The 16017-nt window shown below is 39.5% G+C and overlaps 1 protein-coding gene across 4 annotated transcripts in view; it reads right to left on the minus strand.

Annotated features, from left to right (window-relative positions):
- Positions 1–16017, minus strand: part of LOC118808105 (histone deacetylase 4-like) — a 77429-nt gene that overhangs the window by 40326 nt on the left and 21086 nt on the right. For 3 of the 4 annotated variants that reach the window (XM_036570535.1, XM_036570534.1, XM_036570533.1), the window contains 2 exons: positions 15840–15902; positions 939–1213 (listed from right to left, as the gene is read on the minus strand). In XM_036570535.1, coding sequence (XP_036426428.1) covers positions 939–1213; positions 15840–15902 — 338 coding nt within the window. Of the gene's footprint in view, positions 1–938; positions 1214–5465; positions 5840–15839; positions 15903–16017 lie in introns of those variants that run through there. The other variant, XM_036570536.1, reaches the window with a different exon arrangement.

The following is a 16017-nucleotide window of genomic DNA, read 5'->3' on the forward strand; positions in this document are numbered from 1 at the left end:
TTTAGGTATGCATAAATAGTGAAAAGAGAGGATGAGTGAGAGAGAGATGTGGAAAAGTCAAAAGAGGACATGTAAGAGGAGGTTAGGTTCTAATAGATGGCTGTACATGCTTAACTTTTAAAATCCCAGGCTTATTACATACTAAGGCTTATTATTCAGTAACTGCAAGGACTACAATGCAAATTGGCTTACTGAGTTATTCTTAGTTTACAGAAGTGTGTTGTAAAACTTTGGACCGCTGATGGGTCCTGGCAATTTAAGGAGTTTTAAGGTAACAGTCTGGTTACAGTTGAACTCATGCAACATAGATTTGAACCAGGCAGTGTTTTTCAGGCTAGGCCAGGGAGTAAAATGTGTGTGTGTGTGTGTGTGTGTGTATACTACAAGCAACAAGAAGCAATTCTGCTATGAACAAGGAACAAAACTAGTTGGCTAAATGGCTGTAGTAATACTGTAGTATTAACTAATTAATTAATTTGTTCTGCTCTTAGTGATGACCTTAAACCATAGAGAATTGTTGCAAACTTAATCATGTCCACCTGATTCTCACATTCATTTGCTCCTGGATGCTTGATGGTCTGAATCAGATGTGTAAAATAATAATTAAGAATCAGATTTTTCCAAAATTTTTGTTTGGTTGAACTAGATGTCAATACATGTGTTATTTTTTGGGACTTAATTGTAATATATTTTTGAAAATTAATAAAAATTTAATTAAATGTTAAAAATGTATACATCAATGTTAATTAATTGAATATTGATTAAATATGTTCGGCATGTGTGCCAAAGATCAAGAAAAATAAAAGAATACATTTAGAGATGAAAATCAAAGAAAGAAGTGAGTCTTCTGAAGTATGATATTTCTCACTTTCCCATAAATGAACAGTCATATCATAATTAAGCTGTGGACTGTGACCTATCACAAGGTGTGTACTGACCTTGATGTGCTCCTGCAGCTGGGCTTCATGCTGGCGTGAGAGCTGCTCGTGCTGCCGCTGAAACTCAGCAATGAGAAGCTGCCGCTGGACCTGCTGCTTATGTTTGAGTGCCAGGAGCTCCTGCTGCAGCTGCTGCTCTCGCACTCCCGGGTCCACTGCATCTGAGACCAGACCCGCGCCAGAGCCCGAACCAGCGCCAGGAGACTGATCCACACGCAGGTCCATTGGAATGGCTGCTGGGGGAACTCTCAGAGGCAGAGCAGAACTCAGGTCAACTGCAGAAAGAGAAAGAGAGAAAAATAAACAAAGATTTTTGTGATGCTTCAAAAAGGGCTACACAATATATTGTTGGTAATCATTACTGTGATATTGGCGTTTTTGATACTGGTACAGCAGAAGGCTGCAATACGCAAATGAGCTCTCCAACAAAAGTATTAAACTGTTAACAGTTCAAAATGAGTTTTTCTGTGGATGTTCTTAGTAACTGTTATGTTACCTTGCTGATTTTTGCAAGGCATATCACTTGTAATATGCAACAACATAACTGCAGCACTAGTATTTTGTCCATTTTGTAGTCCTGTATCATCTTTCAAAAACATTTTAAAGTTAAAATCAATCTGCCAGCAATCAAGACGTGTTTACTGACCTGTAGTTTAACTCTACTCTGTTGTTCTGCAGTGATGTACTGCTTTTTGTTGATAACTTGCATTGACTACTTTTGAATTATTTACAAACTACTAATTAAATACACCCAATGCAATTCATCAAGGCTTCAGAAGCATTCTTATGAATGTAAGAATTTGGTGCATATGATAAGGGCCACAGGAGAATCAATAGCAAAACATGTTAAGAATCGGCTACTTTTTACTTCACTTTTATTTCTTTTACTGGAGATCAAGCAGCCAGAACAGAAAGGGAATATGCTGGCGAAGGAGAGAGAGAAATAGACAGAGAGAGACACCAGTTCATTAAAGCTGCTTAATTATCCGATTCTTCGTTTAAGTGGCCTGCTGCAGGTCCCACAGGTTGCAGGCAGAGAAAGCAGTGTAGAGCTGTGCAGAGATCAGCTGGCCAAAGCCACAAAGAGGCCATTGAGGAACAGGCCCGGCGGTCCAGCGCTGCCTACATCAGGAAACACTCCAAGACCAACGGCTTCCTCCACATCAGCTCTGAATAAATAGTGGTGGTAGGGGGAAATATTTGTTTACAGGCTAACAAACAGCTCGAGAGGCGCTGATACGTTTACCTGCAGCTCTGTCTGAAGCTTGTTGCTAATGACCCTCAGGTCACAATGCAAATGTGCATGATTTCTTGCTCAGACACACATGGTTTCATGGTGTTTTCTTTTCTCTTTACATATAGACTCTCTCCCACTTTCTTCATCTCTCTCTCTCTCTCTCTCTCTCACACACACACACACACACACACACATACAAAACCATTGACAGACGCAGAGAAGCTATGATTCATTGTCACATTATCACTGGAAGCCATAGCGGTAATAGCTCATGGTACTTTTCAAGCCCATAAGGCTCTGGGGAAATTAACAGCATGGCACTCCTCAAGGTGTTTCTTTCATGTGGAAATAAATGAGGCACAGCCCGGCGCTCGCGGATTATCAGAGACGCAGATCGGAGCAGCGGAGCTGAGTTAGCAATACATGGCCAAGAGCAGCTGGCCAGCGTTGCATAAGCAGCACAGTACTATAGAACGTTAATAGCAGATTCTCTTCAGTAATGAACTGATGTATCTCTGCCTGCAGAATGCAAATGCACTCAACATGGTAAATGCTCTAGTACAGAGGCTAACTGCCTGGCTACTAAAGGCAGCTTCTAGCACTTCCTGGAAATTCAACATGACTGTTGCATGTAACACACTTTTGACAGATCTAGTTACAAACCTTGTACATACTTAAAAGATGCTAGGTGTACAGCTGAAGACGTCAAATAAACTTTTACAAACCCTGTTAATGTAAAAGGAATATAATATAATAATTTTAATAAATGCACACACTTCCCCATACTGTAAATGTAGATCAACCAAGAATGCTTGGTGTCTGATGTTTGCCTCTTTAGTGTTGTACTGGAGCTACAGGGCTAATGTAGCTAGAAAGTAATTAAAGCCAATAGCTACCAGTTAACATTATGCAAACCTCATACTTAAATCATCACACACTGTCCCCAATCTGTGTCAAGATGATAAATAATCTCAAGTAGACCTACTTATGTGGTTTCACACACTGTATGACAAACCACCTTAGCTAAAAACCATTTTTAGGCCTGATTTAATCTTTTTTCTATTTTTATTGATAAGTAGGGCTGTACAATATTGACATAAAATGGGATGTCCGATAAAGCTGTCATATATCATGAGGGTGATGTGAGAAGCAATAAATTATTAAAACAGTGTACCTCTGACTGGATTTACAAGTACAGACTTTTACTGATGTGTGAACAGAAATCTAACTAACAAAAAACAAAATTATAAAAGCACCATCTACTGTTGTGCAAAATAAAAAGAAACAAAGTAGTAACAGCTACTTACATCAGAACTGCAAGCATATTTTTGTGCATTGAAAGGCTAAGAAACGGTCAGAATTACCTCAAAAGATTTTTCTATAAATAGCTTTTTCTATTTTTTTCCTATTTTTGCTTTTTATTAATCAAATATGTTTGTTGTGACAGTAGACATTTCTGCCTTGCACACTTAAAACACAACAGTGGGTGTGAGAACAATCCTAATGTTGAATGCGGTTTTACAGGCTGGTAGTTCATTGGATGGAGGAGTTTTGCTTAAGTTACTTGTTTCCCAAGTGGGAAAGCAGGGTTCAATCCCAGCACAAAGAATCACTCATTAGGATGTTAACAGTTAGAGCCAGTAATGTAATGATGTCTCTCTGGCACTGTGTATATGAGATGATTTGATATGTTTATCGTGATAAGGATAAAAATACATTTTATTGTACATCCCTATTGATAAGTATGTCATATCATGTCAGAAGCCATATTTTTACAAATAGGCCTTATTAAATTACTGAACAGTAAACTGATTTGCAGCAAGTTTGTGATGATCTTTCCATATACTTTATGTTTTACAGACAACAGTACGGCAGAATCACTTAAGTAAATGTATGCGAGATTACTTAACAGCTTGATGCCGCCGAAGCAAGTGTGTGATGATTTGGGCATGCAGTCGTTACAATGCTAACTGGTGAGGTATTAGCTGCCATTACTTGCAAAACTAAAGAAGCAAACTTAGAACACCAAAACTGTCTTGGCTGATGACTAAATCTTAGCTTAACTATTCCTTTAAATTCCTGTATGCAAACTTACAGTCTCATTTATCACAGTGGTCCAGAGTAAGAAAGTGGATGATACTGCTTTATGAATAACTACAGCTAACACAGAGAAGAACTCCCACCGCTCAGATAATAGACTAACATTTCAGAGAGAAGAGGGTGCTGTCTTTAATGATTGATTTGCAGATGATAAAAGAGAGGGAAAGTCAAGAGATGTGTGAGTGTAGAGGAAAGGAGTTCAATAGAGACTTTGCCTTGTTTTACAACAGGGAGGCCTGCTCATGTTCGCACTTTGGGCCATATAAACACACACACACACACACACACACACACACGTTTACTGCATCCTTGCTGGATCTTGCTGCAAACAGCCAAACAGCTACACATGGTTATGGAAACATGGCGGCGGATTTTGGAGTTTGATCTCTTATGACTTCACACACCAAAACCATAGCAACACACCCACGGCGCCAACAAACTGACGCTTTCATAGCCAAGACTGGATGCATTTGTTTAACCGGCCAATATAATTCAAATCAGGCTGCAATAACATCTATTAGATGCTACAGCTCAGGTAATGACTAAAAGCTTGCCACAATTATAGAATTGTGTACAAAACTGTCTCCACCCCAAAAGAAAAGGATTTTAAAGGTTGGTAAAATGACAAAATGTGCACCCCCTCAGAAAAGGGGGCAACTAATTCATTTGATCAAGAGAGGACAGTAGTAACGAATGAGATACATACCAAGAGTACAGAGGAAATAAAGAAAACATACATATTTGTCCTCTTCTAAATGTGCAAGTAAAATGGACCACAAAACAAACTTGGGAGCTATGCATTATTCTTATCTTCACCCAGGAGTTAAAAGTTGTCAATTAACCTGTCTATTGACCATTTTCAAATAACACTGGATATGCAGCCATAGCCTTTGTTAAACCATAAAAGGTCCTGATAAGATTTATTACCAAGTCAATTTCCCATCTGCATCTGTATAGAGCTGAAGAATTAAAATAGGTAAACCTATGTAAAAGAAAATGACAGATCAGAAAAAAGAATTGCTTAGAGTGCGAAAAGTAACGCTACAACAGCCCCTCCTGCACTTCACCCATAACAAGAGAGAGATTCTTCAGTTAAATATCCCAGGACAGAAACCTTTCATTAAATCCACGCTGCAGCTATTCAGTGGAGTAGCTGTGAAAGCAGAGTGCAGAGTGTGTGGGTTTCTTACCCATCAGTGCTGAGGAGGAGTGTAGGGGAAGCCCTCTCTGGGACAGCCTGTCTCCGTCTCTTCAGAGCAGGCCAGTTCTGATCACCGTTGCTACTCCTCGTAGTCTCGTTCTTTCTCTTTCCCACTGTCTCCTTTCTGCACTCTCTTAACCCCCTCCCACTTTCTGTTCACGCCCTACTGCTTTGCCTCCATCTCTCTCTCGCTCTCTCTCTCTTTCTCTCTGCCTGATGACATCAGGGGGCTGTCTATGACTGAGTGTTTACGTGAACTGGTCCCACAGACACAAACACACACACACACTCACTTCAACTCTGACATCTACACACACCCACAAAGTGTCTGCTCTAGTTAACCCACACAAGTCAAGAGTTCTTGCTTTCATTTTCCTCTTCCATACCCTTCAAATGTAACTGTATAATTAGTGACTTACACAGTGAATTACATTTACATTTGATTTGTATTCTGAGACATTGATAACTTAATGATTAAGTCTTCATGCAATGCATTATCAATATTTCATAGATTTGTCAGGATTTTTTAAACTTCATGCACACAAACTTTAGAAAGTGAAAACATACATCAACGTAATCAGCCTGAATGGCCTTCAACGTTGGACTGAAAATAGCCATTCTTATTCTTATTCTCTGAAGGTAAACTGCTTGAAGTTCATCAAACAAATATTAGGCCCAAAGTTTTATTGCACACTTCTATAACCTAAGAATAGCTTATTCAGTTTCCACTGGAGTCCCTGTAATACGTCTTAGTATGTAATAAGCCTGGGATGTTAAGGGTTAATTAAAGTGATGCATTTTTTTTTACAAACTCTGTGAACTCTATCACCTCTCAATCACATCTAAGGCCTGGTGTCAAATAATATCTGCAATACATGGCCTTGCATCAAACAAACAAAATAAGAAATTAAGATTCTTACAGAGGAGCCTGGAGCCTACATGAGTTTTAGTAATCGCTAAGTAGGACGGTGCATGATACACCTTGTCTGACAGACTGGAGGTCTTTCCTCAACCACCAGCTATAACAACCTTACCACAAATTTGATATTTGTTCACCAGGTGTTGGCATGGCAGACAGCACCATCAGCTGTATTTATAGTTAAATGTAAATGTGACTTGGGGATAATTATCAACATGTGATTAAGCAGCATGTAATCATGCATTTGCCTCTAATGCACTGTTAGGCCATCAGTGGGTCAATATGTATGACATGTCATATTATGTGCATTGCCAAGAATTATGCAATAGCATGACTGCTCTCATCAGCATGTATGCTTTTCTTGAATCAGAATCAGCATGTGCCCAGCTTCCACAGGCCAGAGGGAATTGGCCAAACGTGATTTGGCAGGCTGTTTAAACCTCAGAGACAACAATCAACAGCTATAGCTAATCAATAGCAGAAAAGCACAGGGCAGTGTGGGGAAAAAAGTGCCGCTTTATCTTCTCTCTGTTGGGACATGCTGTCAATACGCAACTGGGCAGCACACTGAGACTGCCATATTTAATCTTATTCTAGAGCACTCCAGGCACACTTGAGGACAGAACCAGAGCGTTGCCCTCAAACATGGATGTAGCCCTGGCAACCCTGTTCTTTCACACAACTGTGACATGTTTCAGTTCATTTCTTAGTGAAAGCATTCAATCAGCTATGGGTGGGCTACGGCTGGCTTTGTAAACAGCACATCAGTCCTGCACTGTTTTCATTCTCTTCAGATGCCTGAGCTTACACACTCCTGTGATCAAGGAAGTCTAGGCAACAGAGCACACAGAGCTCAAAACAACAGCTTACTAATAAAGCTCAACACAAATCCTGTCCGAGCTGCACATTTTGGGGCATGTACCTTTTTTAAAATGCTTTTAAAAATATATATAGATTCTTTTTCAATTTGCAATAACTTAAATAGAACACATTTAACATATTAAACTCAGACCTTCTAGGTGTTAAAACCACCTTTTGGAGCAGTTTTAATTTATTCCAAAAAATGTACTTATCATCTCATACCTAAAAACTTTAAGTAAAACTTAGATTTTCACTTTTTACTTAAAGTAAGTTTTAAAAGGCAGCAAGATTTTTGACAGACAGTGCATCTTCGATAAGCAATACAGATTTATCTATATATATATTGCAAATACAATAAACACATGCTGAATTCAAAATGTGCAGTAACCGATCAATTCCATACGGTACATACAGTCAAACCCCATGTAATTCATGCAGCATTGTAGTACTTGAGCATTTACTGAGATACAACAGCACAAATCAACAATTCTATTGCACTAAATGGCAGAAAGAAGATACAGTGTCTGGACGAAAAGAAGCTGTCCGCAGGGATTCTGTCCCTGATGACCTCGCGAAAAGAGGCTGAGTGATCAAGTGCTTGCTGGACCGCAGTGCAAGAGGCCACTCCAACATCTGGATCACTCTTTTCATTCCAACATCTGGACTGCCGTGTGAGCAGGTCAGTGGCATGTCAGAAATGACTGCGCAGGGCTTATCTCTCCCATCTGCCATCTCAGCCTTGGCCTGCTCTGACGCCAAAGCCTACCTCAAGTTTACAGTGATGAAGCAGATAAGAGATGTGTTTCACTTCCAAAGGGCCAACAATGCAACACGACTCTGGAGCCTCCCCTCGCATGGACGTTTAAAAGTTTATGCTAGCAAGCCTGCTGCTAAAGCTGTGGTTACGTAAGGTTTTCCCTGCATTTGGACACGTTTTGAGCCCATAATAATGGCTTCTTGGACCAGGTTAGTGGCGAATGCTGCCAAGAGAACAGCACGCAGACAGCATCAGCTTTGATAAGCTCCTGTGTAGGAACTAGAGCTCCACATCAAACAGTGCCTGTCTTCTCATATATTCTGACGAGACAAAACAAACACACAAACAAACACTTTTTGTTTAGAGAAGAGTGGCAGCCAATTGCCACAGGAGGGATGGGCTGTCCACTGCATTCCACTATAAAGCAGCATTTTCCAGCATGCATAAGCCTGTACTGTACGTGTTCGAGCCTATGTAGCGCAGAGTGTGTGAGAAATAGAACATGCAACTGCTAATAAAATAGCATGAAAGTAAGAGAATGTAAAACAAACCCTGGGATAGCCCAGACATTTTTATTAACTACTTACTTTTGTCAGAACAAGGTACAACTGCAAAATCACATGAATCTGTCAGTTATGTATTTCATTACATAGCAATGTATAATACAGTACCTTGCGTTACATGTAACCTTTCACTGCCCAATCAGCTTAGTGCTAATTTCCGCTAGCATCCCTATAGGAAGTGTTGTAGTGCCAAGCTAGCAATATTGTATAATAACATCTGATGCTTATTCTATCTTAAACTTGGGCATGTGACACTTGTAACAGGTATACAAGTAATATATTCTTTATTCAGTTTTATCAGGACTCCTTCTGGAAAGCACTAAATTTAAAGTTTGTTTCGCAATATGATTGAAACTGCCTAATAGCATATTAGCTACCTGCTGACCTCATCTAGTGAGGGCAGAATATAGTTCGATTGCGGAAAATAAAAGGTGTACAACAATAAACAGTGATGTTCATCTGGCAGTTCATTTGATCACATATTATAGACGAGCATTTCAGCAACAATGGCTGGCTTTTTCATGCTGTGAAATGGTGTGGTACTGGAGGAATATTCTTGGTGGTATCCACAAAACTCCAGGTGGAACATAGGTACTCAGCGTGCAGCGTAACATAAGCTCAGAAGAAAATGCTTTACAACAGAAATGGTCAAGTGGTCAAAATAACTAAATTTTAGACCCTTAAGCAGTTTGTGAATCAATATTTCATCTAAAAAATGTTATTGCACTTAACAGAAGAAATGTGACATTGGAGTTCATCTTTAAAAGTAACTCCACTGTGTGTAGGCTGTACTTTAGCCTGGCCAGCTCTCTCTGTGAGTTGTTTATATGCTTCAAAACCCAGCTACGCTACAGGTAAAAAGAGGATGATTCAAATAATATAGTTGTGAATTCTGTTACTTATACACGCGTAATAAAATAATTAAAAAAAGCTTTCATGGAACAAGAACAAGCTGAATCTTGAGATATTCAGGACTTAATCTTGATTATTTAGCTTGATTATGACCAGAAGCACATTCAACCTCATTAACTACATAAAAAGTTACATTTTATTATTTTCATTTTATTAAGTTGTGCCTAATGCTCCCCTACTGTTATACTACATGCACACCACTGTTCACTACTGTCAACGCTCCACGCGATGAATACGCCCTGCTATTTATGAGTCCCAGTTCAAATGATGTAGGCAGGCAGAAAGAAACAGAAGGGCATATGAATTAATAATGTTGTTATAGTTATCGTGGTGAAAAGCGCTCCTCTCTCTCTCTCTCTCTCTCTCTCTCACACACACACACACACACACACAATTGCTCCGGTAGTACTCCACTTCCATTTTTCTTTCACTGAGACAAAAAACTAAAAACAAAGCAAAAACAAAAGACAAAAAAGTACTAAACATGTGAGATATAATTTATTTATGATTCATCTCATGTTATTTATAGGCCCGCCACTGAAATTCTCTTCACATTTCTCATTCATCTGGCTGCAGTGAAATTTTCGAACTGTGCATATTTCTTTCTTTATTGTGATTGATCATTTCTAGATATATAATGAAACAATATACAGATAGTTTCAGTGAAAACAACGCATTTCTGCAGGCAGCTCTAATGTGTATACATTTAAATGAGCGCTGGCTATTAGGTAAGCCCTCAGGTCATTCAGGTGGTCTGGTAAAGGTCTGGTATAGGCAATCCTTGCCTATGGTCTTCAGTAATTATATGTTTTGGGTGGCTGAAAGCAACCTCTATTCTTGAGTATCTGAAAGATTTTTCTGTAATACCACTAGCTTCTGTTTTCCTGTAACATTAGCCATTTGCTTATATAACGTCACTGCTCTCCAGCCCAAGACGGCCACTTTCTGCCGCCAAACAATAACAAGTTCACATTATGGCTGCCTGTTTAATAGCCTAAGAATGTGTTTTGCTTTTTAACATTTTATTCTCTTTTTTTCCTTGCTCTGCCTCATCTGCTGGCCTCTCTCTCTGTCTCTCTCTCTTCCTTTGCTCAGGCTTTGGTTATGAGCCCCACTGTGCTCTGAGCTGCCGGTTCATATTACTGGGCTATTTTAGTCAGACAATGCCTGGGCGCTGCGGTTTAATGTCTGCGATCTGTTATGATCTCTGTGCGTCTGATGCTTGGGCTGCTGCTTGTTAGACTAATGGATGCTGGACGAAGCCGGGAGGAGGAGAGCCGGGATCTTGTGGCTGATATCGTTTACAAGCAAGCAACAAGAAAAAGACAGAAGAAGGTAGGGAGGGAACAAGTGGTTCAGCTGTTGAGTAAGCAACATTATGAGGCACAATGACATAAATTCTGTAGTTACTCTAATACTGACACTGAAGCCTTAGGTATTGGCAGATGCCAATATCAAATTTGTAATTTAAATACTATGCTAAAAATGATCATTAAAAGTACCATGTTTGGGACTCCAGAGTGGCGCAACTATCTAAGCGTTGGCCCTCTTGTCAGGAGATCACAAGTTCGATCCCTGGTAATGCTATAGCCATCTGTAGCCGGGAGTCCAAGAAAGCACAATTGGCCTCGCTCTCTCTGGGTGGGAAGGATGGCACCCCCTTCTCCCCTCGTTGGTGCTTTTGTCCAAGCACGTTCAGCTGTGCAGTGATGTTGTATTAGTGGCAATTTGAAGAGATGTGGTGGCACTTCACAGGCCTTGGAGGAAGCCTCTACTAGCTTTTGCCTCCTAGCGCTGGTGGTATCGTGTGATTAGGCGAGTCCTAACTAGCGGTTGAAATTGAATACGTGAAAATTTAAGATAAAAATCCCAAAAAAATTCAGAACATAAGACATAACAGCAGCTTTTCAAAAACTCTCCAAAAAATAATAATCCACACAAATATCATAATTCCAGTATAACACTTTGCCAGCTAGTCTTTTTTACGTAAAAGTTACAGGCTACATGCGGCTTCTATTTATATTATGTGACCTAGTCTATTTTATGTTGTGGTATAAACAAGTATGTGATATTTCAGGAATTGTACTGAATTTGTTCTTTTTCCCTCTATTATGTAATTCAGCATACCAGCAAAACACCAAAAATACTCATAACTGCTCCTTTGGCTTTTTTCCCTGCAGGATCATGTGCTGAAAGCGTTACACGCCAACAGCAGGCCAACATGTGATGTTTCATGCTAGCATGTGTGTGTTTGTGCTTGTGCAGTGAGACGAAAGGGAGATTATCTGGCATGCCCTTTTTCTCTGGGACATGAACCCATTTACCCAGCACTGGAAATGATGCACTCATTAGCGATGAGCCTCTTGCAACTACAATACTTTATATAAACAAGAGACACACTTTAGCTTATGGGTGCATGATTAATAGTACTCTTATCATCATGGTTATGTGAGTTTCTGCAATAAACACAATGCATAGGGCTGCGATAACAAAACTAATCAAATCACACACACGTCACAAGAGTGATGTAATTAAATTCAAATGAGTGTAGCGTTAGGAGCAGTGGTGTGCTTGCCTCAGTAAGTAAAAATACTTAAATGACATGACCACTTTTGTATAAAATGTGTCAAGCAGTGGTGGCTACTGTCAATGGGCAACACAACATATCTGCACCACTTTAAGAAGCTTTTAAAGAAACTATTTATGCATTTATTTGTTTTTGTAGGCCTTGAAATTACTTTAAAATGACTTTTTCTAACAGCCTTACAATGCACCAAAAATTTGGTTGCAGTTTGCTTGCAGTAACATTTTTTTTCATATATTGTATATTTGAATTATAATTTTTTGCTTCTCATATAATCCCAATTATCCAGCAACTTTTGTCGCACATCGCATTTTACATCCATAACGTAGTTCTACTCAAGCTTAAGTAACCAAATGAGGCAAGAAAGCACCTAAATGATCTTGTGATCTGTCTACTTTTTAATTCCATGGGGGCTACATTGGGCCAATGGGGCATGTGTGGTTATGCAGAAAGAGGCAGAGGGATGTGTCTCAGCAGCCTAGCGGAGTAGGCAGGTCAGAACAAGACTTGCAGTACCTGATGCCTGGTGGAACATCATCCACCCACGTGCTGGTAATGGCTAAACTGCCCTACCTGCACGTCCTTCCCTCTACCTCCCTCTCTTCAAATCTTGACAAGGACATGGATAGACATCTGTTTGAAGCACAAAATGTGCCAGAACAGTTGCAGTTTGTGTTCTTTTTGGAATGATATCAAGCCACTCGGCTGATATCAGCGTTCAGTATGTGGAGTAAATGAGCCACAAGGCGAGAGCAAATAAACAACTACTGTAGATACCACTATTAATCTACACAAGTTCACTGCTTATGGGTGAGTGCGGTCACACAAAAACATTACTAGCAGTTATGCAGCATGTGCATGGGTTTGACAACCCATAGAAAGATGACTGGAGAACAGTTAAGTACTGACTGGGGAGAAACAAAAGGATATTAAGCACTGTCCTTGTTTGCTTTTGTAAACCCCTCCCGCACTGAAAGACAATAAATGCAGACTCCATTACTGGAGGGTTGACTGAGGGGTTACTATGTGTGTGAAGCAGGGGTGGCCTTGGATGGCTCATTATGTAATCTATTTCTCCAATCTGAGCTTCACTCACAACTGGCCTCATGGCACCGCCAGCTAAATTAGGGTGACCAGACAGCCTTGTTTTGAGTGAACAGTACCCATTTTTCAAAACTCTGCAGCAGATTCTAGTTTAAAAAAAAACACTCTGTTTGACAGGTGGCGAGCCTGAGCTGTAATAGTAAATGGCTGTGATGGTAAATCCTTTAGCTGAAAGTGCAAAATGGTGATCATTCAGATGTTCAGCAGTATCTCATTTGGGAAATCTCCAACCTCGGTCTTCAGCTCAGATATGAGGCTGCACCTGAAACCTGCTGTAATTCTAGCTCTGAATGCTCGACATTCACTTGCTGTCAACAATTTATCGTTATCAAGCACATATGATTCAAAACGCCTAAGCTAGCGAAAAGTTGCCTACTAAAATGTTTCCTTTTGTTTGTCTCTTATGATGTATATGAATAAAGAAGACAATTCAAATTATTCACGCCGTATAATACAATAATACAAACATACATGCCCAAAATTGATCAGGGGAAAAATACCAAATGCCAGCCCTTACCTACACTTACCATCCACTTTGTTAGAAACTGTACTCATAAGTAGTCTGACCACTGAGTGGTAGTGGCATAGCATGTGTGTACTGGTATGAGTGTATCAGGCACAGTGGTCTTGCAGATGTTTTGTTGCATTGCTAGTTTGAGAGAGGTACACCACCCAAAAAGAAGGTCTGTGGCATGACCAGAGCAATTATTATAATCCATATGTAACACCTTTAACTTTGTTTTCTCTAATGTTCATGGTCCCTGACAAAGGGCTGCTAAAAATATAACAACAAATATATCACTCAGTGTGTTTACAGAGAATTTTTTGGGGGAGTAAACTGTTTGTCTAAGGAACAGCTTAATCATATACAACTATGCAACATTAATTATGTGATTTACATGAGCGGGGTCATCACAACAGCTTGACACTGCCGTCAATGTTACATCTGAACTAATTTACACTTCATTTAATTATACAAAATTAAATAAATTACAAGATTAGACATGGATCTGACACATTTGACTTGGTAGCCTAGGGACTGTATGAAATCTATATATCTAGTTATTTCTCTTCATAAAAGGAAAAGCAGCCTTTCAATATGCACACATGCATGTGCATGCGCATGTACCTGCACACACATAGACACACACACACATACACACACACACACACACACACACACACACACACACACACACACACAATTGAGGCTCAGTGTGTGCCATTCAGTAGGACTTTGCTAGCCTAGCCGGGTCAGAAGAAAACCTTGTATCCCCAAAATGGTAACTTTACAGGAGAAGGAAAAAACCTACTTTACTTTTAATGTAAGTCAATGGAACCAGAATTTTTTTCAAGTCAATTTGGGTCATTTCGTTTAGTCCATTCATCCTGAAATTTACACACAATGTAAAGGGTACCAGGTATTTTCAAATTATGTCAAAAACTGACAAACGTCAAAAATGGAGATACAAGGTTTTCTTACAGCATGGAATGAGGCCCAGAGATGCTGGACAAAGATGCAGGGAAAGATGGAGAATGATACAAAGAAGGTGCAAAAGCACTGCGTGAAACAAGTAAAAAAAGGCTGAAAGGGCAGAGACATATGCATCAGAATGCAGAACAGAGAGATGGGTAGGGTGGGTAGGGTAAAAAAGTTAAAAAGTTCAAAAAGCATGACAAGAAAAAATTAGAGCAGGTTGAACAAAAAGCCTGAAATACAGTGGAGGGACATCTAATAAGAGACAGACATGGATGGCAGAAATAGAGAAAGAGTGAAGGAAAGTGTGAGCAGGGGCAGAGCAGAACAGATGGCACCAAGCAAGCCCTCGCTGCTAAAATCGTCTTCATGCTGGCGGTTTGAAATGCTAATATAAAATTTTTAATTTGCATGGGGCTCCTATTCTAGCCTCCCCAAACCCTTTCTACCCTCCCTCTCCCCTCCCTCCTTGCTTAGCACTTAAAATCTCATCTATAATTCAGTGTGCTAAATAAAGGCGTTACAATGAGATGAAATGAATACATGGGGCCTGATCATTCTTTCTTTTTTTCAAATAGGGCATAAACACTTCTAATGTGTCAGTGTGGCTAAATTTCCTCATGCATCTCTTTCCTTTTAGATAAAAGCTGTTAACTTACCTTTATCAGAAACAACAGTCTGATATGTGCTGATATAGAGGGTCTATCAGGTGTAGATATTAGCAATTTGGCAATATTTCTCCTTTGAACACAAAAAAGACTGCAATATGCAAATAAACCTCAAACAAATAACTACCCTTTTATTTATTGTGTGCTGTAGCACTTGGTTTAAATTCACAGAAACTATATACTTCTGGAATTGATTTTTTGTTTGTTTGTTTTGCCCTTTGTGAGGTTCCCTATGATGTAACGTTAAAAAGAGTGGAACAGAACAAACCAGTCCAAACACAAGCTATGTCAGATTTGTAAGACATTATTTAAAATAGATTACAAGAGCTCATTAATGCTATATAAATATCATCTGATACCATGGCATATTTGGAAAATATCATGATAGTGTTTTTTTTTTTACACTGCACTGATTCATTAATGTGTTTTTAATATATTGCAAGGCACATCTCAATATGACCATCACTATTTATGATGTTCCAGAGTCAGGAACAGTATTCTTTAAGAGTAAGTCTTACCTGTGGGAATGTGGTCAAAGGCTGACGGCTTCAGGAGCTCCACAGGCTGCTCCATCTGTGAATCTGTGTGGGAAAAGACAAAAGAGAGAGAAAGAGAGAGAGAGCGCTTACCTTTAGATCACTCAGTCCAAATCACTTAGCTTAGACAGACCCAGAAAAGCAGCCAATTACACAAAAT

Source organism: Colossoma macropomum, unplaced genomic scaffold (assembly GCF_904425465.1).
Source record: "Colossoma macropomum unplaced genomic scaffold, Colossoma_macropomum, whole genome shotgun sequence".
In the NCBI taxonomy this organism is placed as follows: Eukaryota; Metazoa; Chordata; class Actinopteri; order Characiformes; family Serrasalmidae; genus Colossoma; species Colossoma macropomum.